Source organism: Berghia stephanieae, chromosome 12 (assembly GCF_034508935.2).
Source record: "Berghia stephanieae isolate SIO BIC M18660-M18661 chromosome 12, UCSD_Bste_1.3, whole genome shotgun sequence".
Taxonomy (NCBI): domain Eukaryota; kingdom Metazoa; phylum Mollusca; class Gastropoda; order Nudibranchia; family Aeolidiidae; genus Berghia; species Berghia stephanieae.
The window spans coordinates 4,949,244-4,972,720 of NC_088371.1; the positions used below are offsets into that span (position 1 = coordinate 4,949,244).

The 23,477-nt window shown below is 35.9% G+C and overlaps 1 protein-coding gene across 2 annotated transcripts in view; it reads left to right on the forward strand.

Moving 5' to 3' along the window:
* The window catches only part of LOC144957489 (endoplasmic reticulum junction formation protein lunapark-B-like), a 23,572-nt gene extending 95 nt beyond the window's left edge, over nucleotides 1-23,477 (forward strand). The window contains exons 1-12 of one of the 2 annotated variants that reach the window (XR_013642174.1): nucleotides 1-77; nucleotides 2,182-2,223; nucleotides 4,770-4,957; nucleotides 6,415-6,473; nucleotides 9,011-9,051; nucleotides 10,622-10,708; nucleotides 11,351-11,408; nucleotides 12,417-12,707; nucleotides 14,813-14,983; nucleotides 16,871-16,963; nucleotides 18,691-21,122; nucleotides 21,709-23,477. The exon at nucleotides 1-77 is cut by the window's left edge and continues 92 nt beyond it. Coding sequence is in view for 1 of the 2 variants with exons in the window: in XM_078888808.1 (XP_078744934.1) it covers nucleotides 51-77; nucleotides 2,182-2,223; nucleotides 4,770-4,957; nucleotides 6,415-6,473; nucleotides 9,011-9,051; nucleotides 10,622-10,708; nucleotides 11,351-11,408; nucleotides 12,417-12,707; nucleotides 14,813-14,983; nucleotides 16,871-16,963; nucleotides 18,691-19,583 (1,950 nt within the window). In the remaining variant the exon portion in view is untranslated. Of the gene's footprint in view, nucleotides 78-2,181; nucleotides 2,224-4,769; nucleotides 4,958-6,414; nucleotides 6,474-9,010; nucleotides 9,052-10,621; nucleotides 10,709-11,350; nucleotides 11,409-12,416; nucleotides 12,708-14,812; nucleotides 14,984-16,870; nucleotides 16,964-18,690 lie in introns of both variants that reach the window. The other variant, XM_078888808.1, reaches the window with a different exon arrangement.

Sequence of the window (23,477 nt, forward strand, 5' to 3'; positions counted from 1 at the left end):
CTTTCCAATTTGTTTCGACTTACTTGAAATAGCAAGGAAATTATCGCAAAATGGGACTCATAATTTCAAGATTCAGGGTAAGATTAAGTTCGTAAACCGTTGCTGTTAACTTTAACTTAGACTTAGATTTGCCCAATTCAATGATAATGATTAATGATGTCACTCTTGTCACCAGCTTGATAGATGTCTAGACAGATACAGATAATTTGTTTTATCTTGCACTGATTAGCATCTAGTTCCGATCAATGTTATTTTAAATGATAGAATATAGTATGAAACCAATATATACCGGTTTGTATGACAACTCCGTCTTCACAACGTCTTGTCCTTGTTGTACAGTTCAGTATATTTTACTTTTGTCTCTACACTACACTTTAATCATAATCAGACTAATCTTGTTCCTGTTTGAAGTTAAAATCCAAAATGAGCTGACTTTCATAAATGAACTTTTAGATTTAATTGTTAAAGTTAAGGCTAAGACTGAAATTAAGACACAGTTCAGTATGACTGTCAATCATTCACAAAGTTTTTGCAGTTTCTAAACTTGATCTTGAGACTTGACTTGTTGAGTTAAAATATTCAAAATTCAAAATGTTTGTGTTGTGGGAAAAAGCAATGATAAAAGTATTGTACTCAATCTACTAATTATTCAACTGTAAGTAGCTAAAAAAAGATAATTAATTCTCTACTTCCTTATTAGATACAGTCCAGGGATGGCTCAGTTCCTGAACTGAAAAACATCCCAATCAAGCAGTGTCCCAATTATGCCGTGGGCATGAAATTGAGTGACATTTTATGTCTTAATGAAAAAAGATGACACTTTAATCTATCTTTAACAATGAGAGACAAATCTAATTGCACAAAACAATTTATGAATATGCCACTCATAACGGTTGCATTAAGTTTAAGTCAATTAAGCAAACAATGGTTTAAGAATGCTTTGTCTAACCATTCATCTCATTGAACAAATAAATCATTTGGTGATGAGAGCTTTGAACAAGCAAAGCCATCACTAATTACACATCGCACAATTGGTTTGTCGACCCATGACCAGGAATGTGACTCTACAGCAATTAATGACACTGAAAAGGCATACAAGTACAAGTGTAAATTTTATAGTTCACGTATCTGTGATGATTATGATGAATTGTTCGATTACACACCCGAGTGGCTGTTATAATAGACACTAACATGGGATACTGGTCAATTCTATTTTTCACTCCTCTGTGATGAATGGTGGTATGACATACACCCAGGTTTAACATCCCGTGCCATTAGACTAATATTTGCACTTTATGAACCATCGTTTAAAATTATTGAAGATAACGGAAAAGCTCTTTTATGGGGACAGTCATTGTCAAATTTCGTCCCCATTAAGCGACGGGGCATCCCCATTAAGTGGCTAGGAATTAATTAGGAGGAGGGGGGGGGGGCAGTGTGGCTCATCAGTACGGTCTTTGCTTCGTACCTGAAAGGTACAGAGTTCGATCACCCACCGCTGCATGGTGTGGCCTTGAGCAAGTCACCTCGTCCTCGCTCAATTTGTGGCACTGCACTGCGGCTGTACACTCAATCCATTCCACTCTGTTGTCATTGTTGGTGAATTACTCAATTACAGTTAGTCACTGTAGGCTTTGTAAAATGATTTGTGCTATCATTAAACATTGAAATATATGCAAACAGGGCATTAAATATTTATGATCCATTGCCTCAAATCAGTAGTAGTATGTCGGGTTGGTAAGGATGCAAAAATTTTGAATCTGGTGAAAATTATGGGGTATATATTTATTTAAGATAAAAGTTTCATTGAAGTGGTGTGATTTTTCTAATTTCAAAAATAATTTGCTGAGTTGGTTGTCGTTTACAATTCTGGCCGTTACCATTATTCATTATTACTTTTACTGTATTTCCCATCACTTTCGATATTTCAGTGGTGGCAAACATTATGTTTCATCGGGTTATATATGTCTTTAGTTAGGGTTGAGGGGGGTTCTGAGGGTTCTCTCCGTTTAATTAAAAAAAAAAATCCCCTCTTTAGGCGTGCTGTGAAACTGCGGAAGTCCTTCCGTTTTTTAAAGCAACAAAGACTAGAATTAGAATTGTGTATCTATCAATTGTGATAGATCATAATTTCCACAGCCTAATCATCAATCATCATTTTTTTTTTTAATCCCCCTGCAGAGGAAGAAGACTACAATTGAAATCCTAGAAGACATTGACAAGGTATGTAAATAACTAATGAGAGTGACTGAATTCCATTTATTCATTGTCAGGGGAAATCCCTCTTTAGGTTCTATGATCTCGGTGGGGGGGGGGGGGGGGGGGGAAGACATGAGGGTCAGTGGTGAGCAATAGGGCTAAGTTTCTTGCTTCCAAGATACTGAGAGCAGGGCAGGGCTGTCAAGTGTTCTGCATCATGTGTGAAGTCCCGCATTTCACATTTCGAGTGGGATTTTCAGTTTTGAATGAATTGTGTACTTTTTTATCAGCACAAAAGCAATTGTTTTCTACTCGACCTAACTCAAGACAATCGTTGTATCTCGTGGTCATGTGCACTGTGCATGCAAGTGCTGAATGTTCAATCAAATCTCGTTTGCGATTTCATTTCTTTTGTTTGATTTTGAAGAGAACGTTGTCCACTTTGTGCGGCTATGTGGTCTTGTGGTATGACATTTGCTTTCGGATCGGAAGGTCCTGAGTTCAAGCCTCGCTTGGTGCATAGTTGAATCCTTGGTAAAAGGTTCTTTACTCATCATATTCTCTCAGGTGTAAAATGAGTACCTGGCTGCTAACAGCATTGTCTGTCGGAAAAAAATTGTAACATATCGCCTAACAGGCGTCATGTCTCATTCTATATGTTACGTGTTGCTGTTGGTCGGGGACCCTTTTTAAAGCGCTTTGAGTACATTTAAAGGCAAAATTCAATCTTTCTTTGACCCATTATCAGATCTTACCATTTTCATCTAAAGACAAGTAATGACAATGCGATTATAGATAATTGAAGTCCCAAGTAGCCTTACTCATATGCTCTTTTGGTGGAAGCGGATTATTCTCCAATAATAATAATAATGATATAAGGGAACTATTATCTGAAAACAAGCAAATCCGTGTCACTGTTAAGGGGTTAAAACATTGTAATACTCCTATGCACTGTGTTGTCAGACGACCCTTGTCTCTTCTCTTTCTCCATTGTGCTCCCTCCCTTCATCTCTTATCCGTGCGGCTATGTGGTCTAGTGGTATGACACTCGCTTTTGGATCGGAAGGTCCTGGGTTCGAGCCTCGCGCTCGGCGCATAGTTGAGTCCTTGGAAAAGACTCTTTACTCACATTCTATCACCGTACTCAGGTGTAAAATGAGTACCCGGTCGTTAACAGCGTTGTCTTTGTCCGAAAAATTGTAATATCGCCTGTTAGGCGTCATGTCACGTCCTACATGTTAAATGTTTTGCTGTTGACCAGGGACCCCTTGTAAAGCGCTTTGAGCACATTTAGTGGATATTGCGCTATATAAAGCTCAATGTCATGGTAAAGTTGTTGCTCAGTTTGTGAGTTGTTTTCTCTCTCATTCAATTAAAATCAAGACATCAGGTAGTAGGCGTCTCTAATGCAAAACGTACATGATGTGCTGCTAAACCAAAAAAAAAAAAAACAGACTCATAGATTTGAGACATCAGTAAGTGATTGTTTTAAGCAAAGCGATACACATAACAAACAGCAAGCACACTGTCATAAATTGGTGTCCGTTGAGCGTATAATGCCATAATAATGACTAGTATGACAGTTGGAGAATTACTCACATTAATTGTTTTAATCTTTAGGCAAAGCAAGTATTTTTAATGTTAACAGGCTTATAGGTGCTGTTGTTTGCTACCGGATGTGTATTGGTTTGAAAGCAAAACAGGCTGATTCAGTACTCGATGTATCGTTTTGCAGCAAGGGTTTCGTGGACAGCGAGCTGTTTTGGGTGTCCCGTTACAGCTCTAGTATATCGTACCCTTTGAAATATGATTACAACTTTAATACTTTTTAATGTTTCTTAGAATTTATGCTTACCTGTAAATTAGATATACTACTACTAAATTGATCAAGAAAAGTACAGCAAACTTTTATAGTGTGCATAAAAATGGAACCATATAATAAACCATTCTATCATTATAATTTGTAGCTTATAATTATAGGGATGGTAATAGGGAAAACAAGTGTGATGCAAAAACTGGTTCCAATCTCATTGGAAGTGTAAAACCACTCTTCTTGAGGACAGGATACATACCTTTTGTAATTGATCTTCTGGTTTCAGAGTGATGGCATCTTATTTTCCAGTCTAAAAAATATGTGTTCGTCTTCAATATAGATCATCCACCCTCACTCTTTTACGTCCCATAATCGTAAGAATCTGCCTATATACATCCTGCTTCTAAAATAGTTATGCCATCTTATGATTCAATGTGCACCTATTCTTTACTAGTCCTCTGAAAGACTTGTAAAGCACTTTGAGCACATTTAGTGGATATTGCGCTATATAAATGCTCAATATTTATTTATTTATTTATTTATATTTTACATACACATTCCCAAGGAGTTTGGAACTGGAAGAGCAGAAGGTGTGATGTCACGACTTCTCTCCCTATTAGGAAATGGTTGCCATGTCATGAAATTATCTGAAACCTTCTAGAATTTTTAACTATAGTTTTATTTTCCAACCTGTAATGTCATTTTTAACATTTTATAAAATTGTCCTGTTTTTTTTTTTTTTTTTCTTTTTTTTTAGGAGATAAATCGTCTGCAGAAGAATCGCAAAGAAAACCAAGATCGCCAGAAGAGAGTTGCCACTGGCCTTATCATCTACTCTATCATCCTCTACATTCTGTCGGCCATCGTCTTCTTCCTGCTTTATTTTCCCGACACTTGGCCTCTACGTCTTTTGTACTCCCTTCCTCTACTAGCTTTTCCATTTTTGTAAGTAAATATATATATAATCACATCTATAGGGAATGAGATTAGCGGAAGAGTAGCGTCCCTTGATTGGACTTCACCTTACAGAGAGAACGTCAACATGGTTTTGTCCTCGCTTTCGGTGAAGTGTCTCATGCCGCTTTCACCGGAAGCGAGGACGAGAGACGCATGCACAAAACTGTGTGACGTTCTCTCTCTAATAACTACTCCACCGGTGACGTCCAATCAAGGGACGCTACTCTTCCGCTAATCTCATTCCCTATAGTTTTGAAGAGAAAGTATTTTCCTATTTTAAGTGATTTATTCCATGATAGACATGAATAACCTGAGTGTAAGCTGCAATACAGAGTGGCAAAGTTAAAAATTGGGGATTGTCTTGTCTTATCATTACGTCACAACTCCTCGCTTTGAAGATAATCTCGCCTGGAAGTATGGTGAGAACAATTGGACGTGCCTAAGCGTTTATTTCGATTTTATCCATTTCTCTGTCAAATTCAATTTGGCCATTTATTTTTAAAAAATATTTTCAGGCAGAGAATTCCATATACGGATGGTGCTCGGAAAAAAATGGAGTTGAGCATTTACTCGTGACTGCGATTGAGTTTCTGTCTGAGCAAAAATTTAAAAAAATGACTCGCATATGAGTCTTCCAGGGTGCAGTATGTGTTATGTACCTTTTGGCAAGTATTCTATTGCACTCAGCCTCAGCCCATCCATTTTCTTCCTACAGAACCCATGAATGGACATGAAAATTGTACGTAGTATTGTTTGAGAAAGGAAACTTTAATCTTAAGTTAGGTTTGTTGTATGGTAAAAGCTGAGTGGAATTCAATAAACCAGGGTTAGAAATATTGGAACATTTTGATATCGTTCATCAAATTTGTTTGATTTTCATTATATTGAATGCAATAGAGATAACTCCTGTCTTGTTTTTTTTTTTAATCATCATTCTTCATACTTGTTTGTTAAAAACAATTGATTAACTAGTTTTCACATAAAAGCATGAATGCGACAAACTAAATTGCCATATTTATGTTGAATAAAAAAGGAACAAATAAAAATATGACATAATTTCACATACCTTCATGGACAATTATACTCGTTCACAGAAAGACTCTTTACACAACACATTACTCCACTTGACTCTCGTAAGAATGAGTATTTTGCAGTAGACAGTAATGGATATTGTCAGAGTGCTAGTTATGTAAGTGACCAAAAAACGTCTAAATTAGTTTCATATGGACAACAGGGAGGATAATTTTAGCGATTGTAGCTGCATAGAACATGCTATAATTTGTTGAAATATAATTTAATTTATTTTTACTTTTTTTTATGAACGCAGTCTTTAATGAATAAGTCGATTGGTTTAATCGGTAAATGAGGGTAAATATTGAGATTAACAGTCCCTGTGATATCTTAAATGAAATTTTGTTCAAATTTTAACATTCTGTGATTTTCAGAATATGGGGAATCAAGAAATTGTTACACTGGTATTTTATCAAACGCATTGCAGGAAACGGTAAGCGTTAATGGTAGACAATACTCATGTTGTACACATTTGTCATTTTCTCTCCTTTAACTCTTTTGTGTTCACATGGATGGGGATTAATTTTTTATTTTTAAAATTTTTTTATTTCAGATTGTGATAAAGTTGAGATAATGATAATCATCTTTGAAATCAGCAATTTATTTTTAAAATGTATTTAAACTAACATGCAAATTTATATGAGTTCCGTGTTGGATGTTTGGTGTTATTAAAAAAAACATAAGGTTTTTTTGAAATTATTATTTAAAAAAAATAAATCTCTGAACATTTTGTCTGAACAAATATCGGGAATTCTTTTGAAAAAAATACAATACCGGATCTTTTTTACGTGGCTTTTATTTAATTCCAGTTTATCATTAACTGACATTTGGAAAAAAAAAAAATCCCCCTTAAGGAAGTTGGAAAATGAGATTTTTTTTTTATTTGACACCCAATAAGTTTAATTTTGGTCAATAAATGACATTATGGTCAGATTTTTAGGAGAAAACAATTTTAAATACAAGTCTGAAACTAACTGATAAAATAGGTTAGCATTCAGCTTGATATTTGCCCTTTTATCAACAGGCATCATATAAGTCACAAAATTGGCTCAGCCTATCATCATCATCATCTTCATCATCGTCATCATCATCATCATCACTAATGTGTACTACTTTTACACCATCACCATACCCTCCAACCATCTCCATTACTATTACCACCAACACCACTACAATATTATAATTTTTCATATCACAACCACAGCATCATCATCAACATGACCATACCATTATTGTCATCACTACTTACTACAACCAACCCGTTATATTTACTACATAAACAACAACATCATCATTACTTCCACTATAATCACATCATCATCATCAATACCACCACCACCACCACCGCCATAGTACGATCATCATCATTATTTCCACAATAATCACATCATCATCATCAATTACCACCACCACCACCGCCTAGTACGATCATCATCATGACTTCCACTATAATCACATCATCATCATCAATACCACCACCACCACCGCCATAGTACGATCATCATCATGACTTCCACTATAATCCCATCATCGTCATCAATACCACCACCACCACCGCCATAGTACGATCATCATCATGACTTCCACTATAATCACATCATCATCATCAATACCACCACCACCACCGCCATAGTACGATCATCATCATGACTTCCACTATAATCACATCATCATCATCAATACCACCACCACCACCGCCATAGTACGATCATCATCATGACTTCCACTATAATCACATCATCATCATCAATACCACCACCACCACCGCCATAGTACGATCATCATCATTACTTCCACTATAATCACATCATCATCATCAATACCACCACCACCACCGCCATAGTACGATCATCATCATGACTTCCACTATAATCACATCATCATCATCAATACCACCACCACCACCGCCATAGTACGATCATCATCATGACTTCCACTATAATCACATCATCATCATCAATACCACCACCACCACCGCCATAGTACGATCATCATCATTACTTCCACTATAATCACATCATCATCATCAATACCACCACCACCACCACCGCCATAGTACGATCATCATCATTATTTCAACCTCATCCCGCATCAGACGAGTTCACATTTCTGGGCAGCTAGAATTTAATTTATTTAAAAACAAAAAACACTGAGAAACGATTCATAATTACGGGGCATTCTAAATGACAGGAAAGAGTCAAATAAGAGTGAGATTTAAGCCGATCAGATTTTTCAGGATCTAGTCTGATTTTCATAATTTATCCCACCCGACACAAAAATATTTTTTTCTTACTCAAACAGGAAAGTAACAAATACATTATATGCATAATATTGATCAGCAAAGTGAACTCTACAAAACTGTCATGTTTTTATAGCTATTTTTTTTTTATTTGTCTGATTTACAAAAGAAATTTGAATGATAAAAGTGCTGGTCGGAGCGTAACGAATGTGACGATTTCCCTATGGTTGGTAAGGAGAGGGTTAATTCTTGATTTCCTTTGACCATTTCCTGCCTCTTCATTTACACGAGGAGTTGTTAAATAATTCTGTTACTGCATGCATAAAGATTTTTCATGTATTCAGTATACTGCTCATTGTATATTGGTTTTATTTTGTTTTCATTTGCCTTAATTGTCATTCTTGTGCCACGCGTAATCAATGCATGTAAGTCGTTTTCAGCTGAATCTAGTGGAACAAAGATGACAAAAAAGATCATCAAATTGAAACCACCCCCCTTTCTCTTTCTCTCTCTCTCTCTCTCTCTCTCTCTCTCTCTCTCTCTCTCTCTCTCTCTCTCTCTCTCTCTCTCTCTCTCTCTCTCTCTCTCTCTCTCTCTCTCTCTCTCTCTCTCTCTCTCTCTCTCTCAGTTTTAAGTATTACAAAATATATAATGTTCATTCTTTTCATTTTCTTCCATGTTTTGTGTAGGAGCATGACCTATTTACATTTTCTTTTCTTTTTTTTTTGTAGATCTTGCTTTGCGGGACTTGAGAGAAAAAAAGAAGCAGATTGTGAGTGTGAACATATATTCATATTTATTTATTTTTCAATTTAGTTGTTTTTTTTTTTCACAGACATTTGTGACCTCTCGTCTCAAAACGATATTATGTTGGGATGGACCAGATGCTAAAAAGTCAAATTATAGTCAAACTGGTCAAAAATGTGAAATGTTGGTATTTAGCACAGTAAAATATGATATTCCTTCTCTATAAAGCATATAAACTCAACGTAAGCGTGATATTTCTGGCTACAAATTCCATTTTAAACATCTTAATCATCCCGACTTAATACCGTTTTGAGACAAGGGATCACATTTACTCTTAGTTGTAGGGTCAAAAATCGGTTGATATTATTGTTGTTTTTAAAATTGTCATTAATATTATTTTTTATGTCACTTTGATGCAATGCATGTTCTCTGTGGCCAAATTCTGACAAATTGTATTATGTTGAAGCTTCATTAAAAATTATTTTTCGATTTTCCATAAATTAATTGTAAATTTTATGATAATTTATGTCTATTACTGCTTGTGTTTTATGTGAAAATAAAATAGGGTTTGTGTGTGTATGTGTGTGTGTGTGGGGGGGGGGGGGTCTGAATAAGACTATGTTATCCTATATTGAACATTCAGTCGATTATCATCATTTATGTATATTTTCTCATAAACATATTTCAGCAGCATCCTTGTTTTATTTTGTTTTGTTTTTTTCTTCTTTTTTTTTGCAAAATTTGAAGAAGTAACTCAGTTTTGTCAATGAGGACGTTTATAATTGGTTCTGATTGATTGATAATTAGAGGTCTCAAGGATGAAGGGGGTAGGGCTTGAAAGGATGTTCAGCAAAGATTTTGTTGTAACCCTATTGCCTTTATCTACCATTCTTGGATCTCACCTATAATGTTTGAAAGGTGTAGAATCATGAAGAATACAACGATGGTTTCGATGATGAAAGATTTTATTCGTGATTATAATTATAGAGATGGCCAATGATTTCTAGCCAGTCAACAATAACAATGTGCGGCTATGTGGTCAAGTGGTATGACACTCGCTTTCGGATCGGAAAGTCCTGGATCGAGCCTCGCTCAGCGCATAGTTGAGTCCTTGGAAAAGACTCTTTACTCGCATTCTCTCATCGTACTCAGGTGTAAAATGAGTACCTGGCCGTTAACAGCGTTGTCATTGTCCAAAAAAAAAATAACAGGCGTCATGTCTCGTCCTACATGTTAAATGTTGCTGTTGACCAGGGACCCCTTGTAAAGCGCTTTGAGCACATTTAGTGGATATTGCGCTATATAAAAGCTCAATTTTTTTTTTTTTAAGCAACCAAAACGAAAGTAAACATCCGACAAGGGACGTAATTCAAATAATATAAAGACGTATCTCTTTTAATACTAATACGTTAATTGAAAACATTACATCACCCATCCTAGTGTCATTTCAGAGCTAATCGGTTATTAGGTGACTTGCACTGTATCAGATGCCTATTAGGTTTTATAAGATGGGGTATTTGAGGAATAGATGAAGTGCATAGAGTACGAGATGAAATTTATGTGCATATATTTTTTTTTAAAACGTATTTCAACAGTTAGAGGATGTGATGGAAACAGAGACGTACAAGAAAGCAAAGGAAATCTTGGAAAAATTTGACCCGGCAAGATTTAAAAAATTGGAGGTAAGCTAGCACCACTGATCTTAGACTTAGATGATTTTCATAATCTGAATATCAGCACCATTCTCACATCATCTCTTTTTCGTCTTTCGTGTTTCATTCATCGTGTTTTGTTGATAAAGGGGGAAACCTAAAACATCCACATTCGCTGTTTTCATTGATTAAATTGAAGCTCCCATTCCATTTTCTTTTGTTATTTATGATGAGCTTTTTAAAAATGAGCTGTTATATAGCGCAATATCCACTAAATGTGCTCAAAGCGCTTTACAAGGGGTCCCTTGCCAACAGCAACATTTAAAATTTAGGACGGGACATGGCGCCTGTTAGGCGATGTTACAATGTTTTCGGAAAGAGACAACGCTGTTAACAGCCAGGTACTCATTTTACACCTGAGTACGGTGAGAGAATGCGAGTAAAGAGCCTTCTCCAAGGACTCAACTATGCTCCGAGCGAGGCTCGAACCCAGGACCCTCCGATCTGAAAGCGAGTGTCATACCACTAGACCACATAGCTGTACAATCTGGATATGCGGGACTCTGTACCTTTTGGATACAAAGCAAAGACCATATACCAGTTGCGGTGCTGCATCTGCATATCTTTAAATCAAGATATATATTTTTTCTCATTTTGTGTCTGCGGTTCCAGAGAGATGAACAAACAAGTCCAGTATCTCCGTCTCCATCTCCAAGTTCATCCGGTACAGGTGGGTACTTGATATACAACTTCTGTTTTTTTAAAGAGATCATTGGAATTTAAAAATTTTTTTTCTTTTTTTTTCATGTGTTTGTTTGTTTGTAAGGCTCTATAACGAATTACGATTTATATCTAAAGTGTTTATAATATACATGTGCGGCTATGTGGTCTAGTGGTATGACACTCGCTTTCGGATCAGAAGGTCCTGGGTTCGAGCCTTGTTCGGCGCATAGTTGAGTCCTTGGAGAAGGCTCTTTACTCGTATTCTCTCACCATACTCAGGTGTAAAATGAGTACCTGGCTGTTAACAGCGTTGTCTCTGTCCCAAAAATTTGTAATATCGCCTGACAGGCGTCATGTCTCGTCCTACATGTTATGTGTTGCTGTTGGCCAGGGACCCCTTGTAAAGCGCTTTGAGCATGTTTAGTAGATATTGCGCTATATAAAAGCTCAATTTTTTTTTTTTTTTACATGACTTTTTAACCACAAATATTTTAATCTCACTTATTTTCCGGTTTAAATGTGACTTTTCTTGGTATTGTTATCCTTCCAACAACAACAATAATATCTCATTTTAAAAAAAGTAGTCCTTCAGAGCTATTTGGACCATGGAGCCGGAGTTTATCCCTGTTTCTATTTCGTGAAATGGACAATAGCAATTGCTTGCTACCCTTTGGATAGGGGTGCTAGTCTATTGCGAGGTACTTTCTCATAAAGCTGAGCTAAAATTTCATTTAAAGCTTAACCCCTCTGATGAGGATTTGTAGAGTGATATTGACATATGATCTAAACACACAAGCATCAGTAACACACTTTATGGTCACCTGGAACAACTACAAAAGACGTCTAACTTCTACGTCATGGCACAAGACCGAAGGGCTAGAGCTCAGGTGGTTGCTGGTTCGGATAAAAGTAAGTAAGTAAGATCTAAACATACATGTGCATTCATTCTTTATCTTGCTCTCTATATATCATATAATGATGATAAGAATTTATTCAAATATATTTTCATCAACAGCCCTGCACCAACGTAAAAAGGTCAGCGGTAACTCACCGACCCCTGCGCTGCCTCGAAGTGTAGCACCGACTCCCACCATGAGGTTGTCAGCACCGCGGCCATCCACCTCGGCAACACCCAACCCCTATGTGAACACACCTCTAAGGGCACCACGGCCACTTCAGCCTGTAGTGACCCCTGTCCCTATATCTGCGGGAAGAGGCAGGGGTGGTGGTGTCGGAGGAGCTCCCATGCAACAGCAACAAATCATGCAAGCTCAGGCCATGCCTCCCCAGATTGGTAGAGGATTTGGTAAGTTGTATAAAGCGGCTATGTGGTCTTGTGGTATGACACTCGCTTTCGGGTCGGAAGGTCCTGGGGTCGAGCCTCGCGTTCGGCGCATAGTTGAGTCCTTGGAAAAGACTCTTTACTCACATTCTCTCACTGTACTCAGGTGTAAAATGAGTACCTGGCCGTTAACAACGTTGTCTGTGTCCGAAAAACTGTAATATCGCCTAACAGGCGTCATGTCCCATCCTACAGGGACCCCTTGTAAAGCGCTTTGAGCACATTTAGTGGATATTGCGCTATATAAAGCTCAATTTATTACAATTTATTATAAAGTAATATAGATTGAAGAATACAACACATCTGTGCCCTGTTTGATATGGCCAAAATTTTGGGATCATGATGAAACAATTTGATATTTGAAATAAAAACATTCATCTCAGCAATATTTGATACCAAATGTGACCCATCGTCTCAAAACGGTATTATGTCGGAACGAACCAAATGCTTAAAAGCCGAATTAAATGTTAAACTGGTCAAAATTATAAATTGTTGGCATTAGCACCCTAAAATATGGTATCCATTCTCCTCAATAAAACATACAAACTCAACACAAGTCTGATAGTTCTGGCTATAAATTCAATTTTCAACATCTTAACCATCCCGACTTAATACCGTTTTGAGGCGAAGGGTCACAAATTAGATACTAACATAAAAAGCCTGTCTTAAGACCTTCCATCACTGTCAGACAAGGAACAAAAGCAATTCAATCCTTTAAAAACCCTCCCAAACAACTTGACCTTTTATATAGCGCACTATCCACTTAACATGTTCAAAGCACTTTACAAAGGGTCCCTGACCAACAGCAACGCATAACATTTAGAACGAGCCATGACACCTATAACGTGATATTACAATTTTTTTTTCTGTTCATTTTACACCTGAGTACGGTGAGAGAATGTGAGTAAAGTGCTTTTTCCAATGACTTAACTATGTGCAGAGCCAAGCTTGAAGCTAGGGCTTTCCACATAGCCGCACAGATGTGGTCCTTTAGTGCTAGCACAGGGAGGAGCACTCATTGGTTATGGATAAGGAGGAATGAAAACGAACTCCACCAACAACATAATAACATACATGCCGAATCTTACGAATTTTTCGTAATTTTACGGATTTTAGACAAATTTCATGGTGAAATACGAAATTTTATGGAAAATTACTAATTTTTAATTCTTAGTAATACTTAAATGATAATAAAAATAATAGTAATAATAATGATAAGAAGAAGAACAATAACAACTACTACTACTACTACTACTACTACTACTACTACTACTACTACTACTACTACTACTACTACTACTACTACTATTAGTACTACTATAATAATGATGATAATAATAATAATAATAATATTGTGGTTGTTCATACACAATTTCAGAAATTACGATTTTCCTTGTCAAATTACTAAAAATTGACATTAAAATTACTAAATTTGAAGTTTTCAAATTGGCAAGTCTGTAATAAGGAATAAGTGATGTCATTACATCAACGGCACCGATTGCATTATGGATAAGAACATAAAATATACTTATCCGAACCATCGACCACCTGAGCTCTAGCCCTTCGGCCACATAAAATATACAGAATAAGATCCAGATTCAAAGGTCGTGAGTTCAAGCCCCATGTCAGCATTTAATGACTTAGGTGTGGTCCAGGACCTTTAGAGTTTAAGAAGTTAAGGACTGAAACAAATGTTCGGGGAAGTTTCTTCTCTGGAGCTCTATCTGAGTTTATGGTTACATAATAATAATAATAATGATAATAATAGTAATAATAATAATAATAATAATGATAATAATAATAATAATAATAATTATAATAATAATAATAATTAATAATAATAATAATAATAATAATAATAATAATAATAATAATAATAATAATAGTAATGATGATTATAAGTAAGAATAATAATAAAACAATGACAACAGTGATTACATTAATCTGGATTATATAGATTAATATGGCTGTATTTCGGCATTGAATGAATGAGCTTTAGTTCAACGAAGTCTGAATACAATCTTTGGAGAAGTGCTATATGAATTTGTGTATAATAAATTTATTTTCAGGCCCTCCTGGTCCCCCCATGCCAAGATCGGTACTGCCAAGGGAGCGAGGTATGATGGATAAAATGATGGACTATCTGGTGGGCGACGGGCCTGAGAATCGGTATGCTCTCATTTGTCGAGCTTGTCATTCTCACAATGGCATGGCACTCAGGGAGGAATTTGAGTACATGAGTAAGAAGATCTGTTATTGTCGTTACATTGTAGAGTCTTTCACAGCTCGTGTTTTGATTGTTTAATGATATGTAGACTTAGATTTTTAAAATTTGAAAAAAAAAATTTATTATTTATTTATTTATTTATTTATTTATTATTATTATTATTATTATTATTATTATTATTATTATTATTATTATTATTATTATTATTATTAATATTATGATTATTATGATTATTATTGTTATTTATTATTATTATTATTATTATTATTATTATTATTATTATTATTATTATTATTATTATTATTATTATTATTATTATTATTATATTATTTATTATTATTTATTTATTATTTATACATATATATATCATTTATTTTTGCCTAATGGAGGTTAGAATTAGTTATTCATTTTAGCTGTAAGAGAATGATGTTAGAAAAAAAAAAAACTTTTAATATTTGAGAAGAAATTTTCAGTCCCTTCCTGATACTTTAGACATTTCAAAAAGGAAGGAAGATAAATCAATAGTTACATTTTAGAACAATAGGCTGTTTTACTTCAGTCTAACGTTTTGAAGAGGAACCATACAGATTCTTTCTTAATTATCATAAAATCGGCCTGGGTGGGGATCCTGACCTCCCATAGTGGGCAGGGAGGTACATGCTGTGTCTTCTATCCCCTCCATACCCGTTTCCCAATTGTTTCCTGTCATTGTCTTGGAATGAGATTACTTAGTTTTGTCCTGATCCTTGCCGGAGCTCCTTGGCTGAGAGGGAAACAGTCGAATGTATAGTTATAGTTTTAGGAGATGATATTTTTTTCCTTGTAAATCATCTCTCTGTTATGCTTTGTATTATGTTTAGTTTACATATTATATTATATGATTGGCAAACATTTGAGTGTATTCCTCTTAGTTGGGACCTGTGCTTGTGTCGGGATGAGACTTTTAGGTGATCTCAAACTAAGTGCATTGGTGATATGCTCTTGGAATCTACATCTGATCCCTATTTGTTCCCAGTTCCCCTATGTCTTACTTTTTCTTGGGTGCTTTTATTGTAATTCTAGAACTTTTTACTATCCCATTTTCTTCATTTTTACTGGCGCTGATATAATCTAAATGTGTTGCAAGCGCCCGAAAACCCTTAAAAGCATAAAAACATAAAATGGGCAGCAGGTTTCTAGTCAATCTGTTGCAGGTAAGCTTGTGGTGTCGTAATACTACTTTTATACCTTTGGATGGGAAGCATGATTTGAGTAGGCGACTTTCAAAACGTCCTAAGTCACATCCTGATAGAAAATGAGTTAACAATCTCAAACTATCTTTTGGGACTCCATAGAATCACAAGAGGGAATTTGAAGTTTCAAAACACTCAGGGTATTGTTCTATGAGGTACACAAAACAAGTGTTTTCCTCTTTAAGCCAATTAAAAAATAGGACAAAAAATTGCCGTTTTCTTTGAATGATGAAAATGGGACTTAATGTGTTTTGAAAGTCACCTATTCATTTAAACTGTCTATTAATGGCAGACTGAATAGTGGGTGTGTCTCCGCTAATTTGATCTTAACTCTCTCCTCACCAGCTATTTTTAGAATTTCTCTCGAAAATTCACACCCACCTAGCACAAAAATAGACTTTTCTTACTCAAACAAAAAAGGAACAAGTGAGCTCTACAACACAGTGTTTAGTATTTATAGCTGTAATCAAAGCATTTCTTTAAATTTTGTGATGTACAAGAGAAAGAATAAGAAAATTGTTGGCTGCATCATGACGAATGTGACGATTTTCCTATGGGTGGTAAGGGGAGGGTTGATTTGTTGTTTCAAAGTATTTAATAAAAAGACACAAAACATTTTACCTGTTCAATACCTTGAATTTAAAATGTTTATTTCGCTTTACCACCAGGTTTCCGATGTTGTTACTGCTTTGTAATGAATCCAGCCCGAAAGCAAAGACCCTTGGCTCCGAGATTGGAATTTTTTACCCCCAATCCGAAAGGTAAGAATAATTATTCTTAGTCCTCGTAGCTGTGTGTAAGCATGTCTATGTCTTCTAAATTTTGTGACTCTTTGCACTCTGGCTGTTACTGGACTAAGCTTATGTCATTTTTATAAGAGTGTTTTTGTTGGATTTTAAAAATATTAATTTACCATTTTATCTGAGAGTATCTTATTTCATTCCTGTGGCAAATTGAGAAAACCATTAGTTCTCATGAATGATTGACGAAATTTGTTTATGTTGGTGAATGATTTAAAAACAATGTAATTGGGAATATTTAAGGATAAATGTTTACTTTTCTTTGGGATTGAAGAGTGTGTTTGTGTCTTTTTTTTTTGAGATTGAAGAGTGTGTTTGTCTTTTCTTTGAGATTAAAGAGTGTATTTGTGTATTTTCTTTGGGATCGAAGAGTGTGTTTGTGTATTCTCTGAGATTGAAGAGTGTATTTGTGTATTTTCTTTGGGATTGAAGAGTGTGTTTGTGTCTTCTCTTTGAGATTGAAGAGTGTGTTTATGTCTTCTCTTTGGGATTGAAGAGTGTGTTTATGTCTTGTCTTTGAGATTGAAGAGTGTGTTTATGTTTTCTCTTTGAGATTGAAGAGTGTGTTTGTCTTCTCTTTGGGATTGAAGAGTGTGTTTATGTCTTCTCTTTGGGATTGAAGAGTGTGTTTATGTCTTCTCGTTGGGATTGAAGAGTGTGTTTATGTCTTCTCTTTGGGATTGAAGAGTGTGTTTATGTCATCTCTTTGGGATTGAAAAGTGTGTTTATGTCTTTTCTTTGGGATTGAAGAGTGTGTTTATGTCTTCTCTTTGGGATTGAAGAATGTGTTTATGTCTTCTCGTTGGGATTGAAGAGTGTGTTTATGTCATGTCTTTGGGATTGAAAAGTGTGTTTATGTCATGTCTTTGGGATTGAAGAGTGTGTTTATGTCAGGCTGGTGCCTTTAAATTGTTTCAGATTAGACACATAGTTTTTCTGCATGCTCATCGGTTCCACTTCTCTATTTCTTCTCATTTAAAAAACATCATGGATGCCTGTAAGCAGGAGTAATATATAGGCCTTTTAAAAAAAAATTGTCTGTACATTTTCTTTGCATTGAAATGACCTAAGAGTGTTGCCAATTATGAAATTAAACAAAAACATCTTTCTGGGTGGGGATCCTGACCTCCCATAGTGGGCTGGGGGGTCCATACTGTGGTTTCTCTCCCCCTATGTCTGTTTTCCAACATGCTTTCTGTCTTTGTCTTGGAATGAGATAACTTGGTTTTGTCCTGGCCCTGGCCGGAGTCCTGGCTGGGAGGGAAACAGTCAAATGCATAGTTATTGTTTTGAGAGATGATATTTTTTCCTTGTAAATCATCTCTCTGTTATTATTATATTTATTTTTAATGTATAATGTAAGCATTTGAGTGTATTCCTATTTGTTGGATTTTGTGCTTGTGTCCGGATGAAACTTATAGGTGATCTCAAGCTAAGTACATTGGTGGTATGCTCTTGGATTCTACATCTGATCCCTATTTGTTACCAGTTCCCCTTTGTCTTACTTTCTCTTGGGTGCTTTAATTGTAATTCTAGAACTTTTTACTATCCCATTTTCTTCCTTTTTACTGGCGCTGATATAACCTAAATGTGTTGCAAGCACTGTAAAACCCTTAAAAACAAAACAAAACAAAAACATCTTTATGTCAATTGTTTAATCGGTTTTTAATTTTTATTTCATTTCACAGCTGTGACACTGACAAAGCCAGAGCAAAGCGATGACGACGATGAAGACAGTGAAGATAGCGAAGATGAAGTGAAAGGCAATGACAAAACCAATAAGGAGAGCTCTTCTGATGTCAAAAACAATCAAAGCAAAGCTTCACATTCTTCATCTGCAACATCAAACTCATCATCCTCAACTTCAGTCGCAGCAATGCAAACACCGGTTTCATCCAGAAATAAAGATATTCCCTCAAGATCAAAATTACCTATTGCTGATGGAAGTTCTAAAAGCAATACAAAAACATCAGGCCAGGTGGATCCTAAAAATAATACAGCTCTCCCTGGAAGGTCATCACACATCCCTGCCAGAAATATTTCTGTTGTAGGTAGTAGTAGTGTAAGCACCCATAAGAGTTCTGATCCTCCCCCCCTGAAGTCATCCTCTGATGAAAGCGTACCCAAAACGACCACTTCAAACCCATCAGTGGAAGCAAATAAAATGTCTGATGCTGGCATTGAAACAGAGAAGGAAGGCAATGGAGGCATTGTTAGTCATGGCAACACCAGTGAGAATGTCAATGTGAATCTTAATTGTTTTTCTTTGAAAGATGGTAAGGTTGAAATGCCATTAAACTCGGATTTGTCCAATGTCTCATCCATGGCTGCCAGTATGCAGATTGCGCAAGAGTTGAAGGAAAAGGACGGAAAGGAGGGATGGGACTTTGGTGAAAATCAACCCAGCAACAACGGAAAATTAGGCGATCCAATACAGTGTGAGGATGAATATGAAATGGTCACAGTGGCAGACAGTCAGGAGGCTGTCCCAGGTGTTATGGATCTTCAAAGTAAGACTGCTTCGACTGATATTGCAAAGGATGAAGAAGAGGAGGGGATAACATCAGCTAGGTCTTGCTGAGATGACTTGGTGGACAACAAATGTGTGTCAGAAATCGTGCCTTTATCATTTTGGTAGCCATGCAGCTTGCCCTAGTTGGTCATGACACAATTGCACAAGTCATGGCACAAGTATGAATATGTTGTAGGATAGACATAGATTGATTTCTCCTCATCTTCACCTTTTGGCCAGAATTATTAACTTTCGCTGTCTCTTCTAATATTGCCTTGAGCGCGATTGTGTCATTTGCCATGATTTTGTCATCTTTTCCTTTCCTTCCTTTAATCTTTATCAAATGGAGAAGTTAGTGCAATATGTCTAATGTTTAAGTTTAAGGCAATTGCTGCTCTGTTGATGAAAACATGCCTGCAGATAAAGAATTAGGGAAATAAGGTTTAGCATAAATTTCGTCTTACATGATTTTTGGTGTGAACATAATGAATAAAAAATTCCATGAGGAATTTTAATATTTTAGATGCAATTCGTTGCAATTGTAATTTTATAAGTAGTTTCAAAGTGTGTTCCTCAGTAGTTTATGATAGTTTGCAGTATTTGGGCATCTCTTTCCTAATGCTGAATCATAGAAAACGTTTTTCTTTTGTATTTTAATAGTTATAATAATGATGATGGTTGTAATATTGATAATAATGGTAAAGATAATGACATTAATCATAATGATGATGGTGATAATAATAATAAGAAAAACAGCTTGAGTGATTATATCGCGCAATATCCACTAAATGCGCTCAAAGTGCATCACAAAGAACAATAGAACTATTTGTTATAAGAATGATATTATTCATGATGATGATGATAATAATAATAATGATCGTAGTAATAATAACAAAAGTAATAATGGTAATAGCAAAAATGGTGATAATGATGATAGTAATTATAATAATAAAGTGAGGAAGCAAAATGATAATACAGTCAAAGTTGCTTAATTGTGACCAGCAAAATTACCCATGAGAACTCCTCCATTTATCAGATTCCCCTGATGGCCTTTACAATGGGAACAGCCAGTAGGGACCATACACGTGATGTTTTTTTTTTATGTCAAAGTGTTACCAGCTTCTTTCAGCTGCTAGACTAAAAATTTCATCTTCCACTTTTGAAGAAATTCAACTTTGCATTTTTACTGCTCAGACTAAGAGTGTGAAGAGAATGAGTGACCATTATCTCTACTACACATTCATAAGGAACTCTTTTGCAATTTGGTTTAGTGCTACGACTCTCGCCTTCGGATCGGAAGGTCCTGGGTTCGAGACCGGCTCTAAGTGGTGCTGAGTTGAGTCCTTGGAAAAGACTCTGTACTCACATTCTCACATCGTACTCGGGTGTAAAATGAGTACCTGGTCGTTAACATCGTTGTCTGTTTTCAAAAATTGTAATATCGCCTATCAGGTATCTTCATGTCTTGCCCTACATGTTAAGTGTTGCTGTTGGTTAATGGCCTGTTGTAAAGCCCTTTGAGCACGTTTAGTGGATAGTGTGCTATATAAATGCTTCAGTTTATTTTTTATTACTCATGACCCTGAGACATTTAAAATAAATTCCTGGGTGGGGATCCTGACCTCCCATAGCGGGCAGGGAGGTACATACTGTGTCTTCTATCCCCTTATATCTGTTATCCAACATGCTTTCTGTCTTTGTCTCGGAATGAGATTACTTGGTTTTGTCCTGGCACTGGCCGGAATCCTAGCTGGGAGGGAAACAGTCAAATGCATAGTTATTGTTTTGGGAGATGATATTTTTTTCCTTGTAAATCATCTCTCTGTTATGTATTATTATTTTTATTTTGAATGTATAATGTAAGCATTTGAGTGTATTCCTCTTTGTTGGATTTTGTGCTTGTGTCCGGATGAGACTTATAGGTGATCTGGATGAGACTTATAGGTGATCTGGATGAGACTTGTAGGTGATTTCAAACTAAGTACATTGGTGGTATGCTCTTGGAATCTACATCTGATCCCTATTTGTTCTCAATTCCCCTTTGTCTTACTTTTACTTGGGTGCTTTAATTGTAATTCTAGAACTTTTTACTATCCCATTTTCTTCCTTTTTACTGGCGCTGATATAACCTAAATGTGTTGCAAGCGCCGTAAAACCCTTAAAAACAAAAAAACAAACATAAAATAAATTCAAGAAACATGAAACGTGATCCACCATAGTTTATGGCACAATTTACAATAACAACCAATAACTGCCTCATCAAAAAAACAAAAACTATTTTCATCGTTATCTACACTCATATTTATTTCTCCATATGACAATTACAATTACATTTTTGAAGTCTAACAATTTGAATTGGTTGTTAATGACTCTATGGCATTGTTGCTTTTAAAAGTATGGGATACAAATGATCTCATTTCTCTTAGTAGAAGCATTTTTTCTTATTTGGTGTAAAGTCAATCAAAATATGAAGTTTAATGAAGCTCGTCAATTTTTCAAATTAACCAGCATGTGTTCCAATTAACCAGTAGAAGTAGAAGCTATATATATATATTTTTTTTGTTTTTGTTGCTTTTTGACACGGACAGGCTGTTCCAGTCAGGCATCTTTTCTTCTGTGTGGGGTTCCTGACCTCCCGTAGCGGGCAGGGAGGTACTTATTGTGTCCTCTATCCCCCTATATCTGTTTTCCAACTTTCTTTCTGTCTTTGTCTTGGAATGATATTACTTAGTTTTGTCCAGACCCTGGCCGGAGTTCCTTGGCTAGGAGGGAAACAGTCGAATGTATAGTTAGAATTTTGGGAGATGATATTTTTTTCCTTGTAAATCATCTCTCTATTATGCATTGTATTATGTTTAGTTTGCATATTATATTATTTGATTTGTAAACATTTGAGTGTATTCCTCTTGGTTGGGACCTGTGCTTGTGTCTGGATGAGACTTTTAGGTGATCTCAAACTAAGTACTTTGATAGTGTGCTCTTGGAATCTACATCCGTTTCCTATTTGAACCAATTCCCCTTTGTCTCACCTTTTCTTTTGTGCTTTAATTGTAATTCTAGAACTTTTTACTATCACATTTTCTTCCTTTTTACTGGCGCTGATATGACCTTAATGTGTTGCAAGCGCCGTAAAACCCTTAAAAACAAAAACAAAACAGCATCTTTTCTTATTAGGACACGATCCAATTGCAGTTTTGGCTGTAATAATGATGATAATTGATGATGATGATGATTGTGTTGATGGTCATCATCATCGTTCACATCATCCTAATAGTCATCATCATCATCATTGCCTTTTTCACCCTGGGTCAGGGTATAGGCCACAGACAAACAGTTTCCATCCTTCTCTATCCTGAGCTAACTTTTTTATCTCATTCCATGTCTTACCACTTCTCTGTATATCAGCTTCTTTAACCCATTGCCGCCCAAATCGCCCGTAATCGCCCGCTAAAAAAACATCTGCATAAGTCCGGATCACCCGATATCGCCCGCCAGGTACCCAGTGTCATTGAACCCGTATATTAAAAATGTGTGTAGAACCACTTCTTTTTAATTGTAAAACGAAAGTAGAGAAAGAGTAAAAGCGAAACTAGCCGTTTCCCGATCGTTTTTATCTCAATTCGTTTGTCTGCTGTGATTTTTTGAAGTTTGTCGACCAAATCGGTTGTGGTAACGTCCTTTTTTGTTTTGTTTTTTTGCTGAAATGGCGTTTGAATTCCTCAATTCTCGGGCGTTATCAACGTTTTTTAATGGATAGTGATGATGATAGTACTCATTCAGACAATGAATCAGACATTGAGGTTGAGTTGGATGCGCATTTTGATGACATTGACAATGGATTTCATGTGTTTTAATATTATTACATATTTTTCAACTTTAACATTTTTTTTTTCAAATCAAAATATGAATCAATAGTCCAAAACAATACATCAAATTAAAGGCCATTCATTCTTCTTTCCAAAA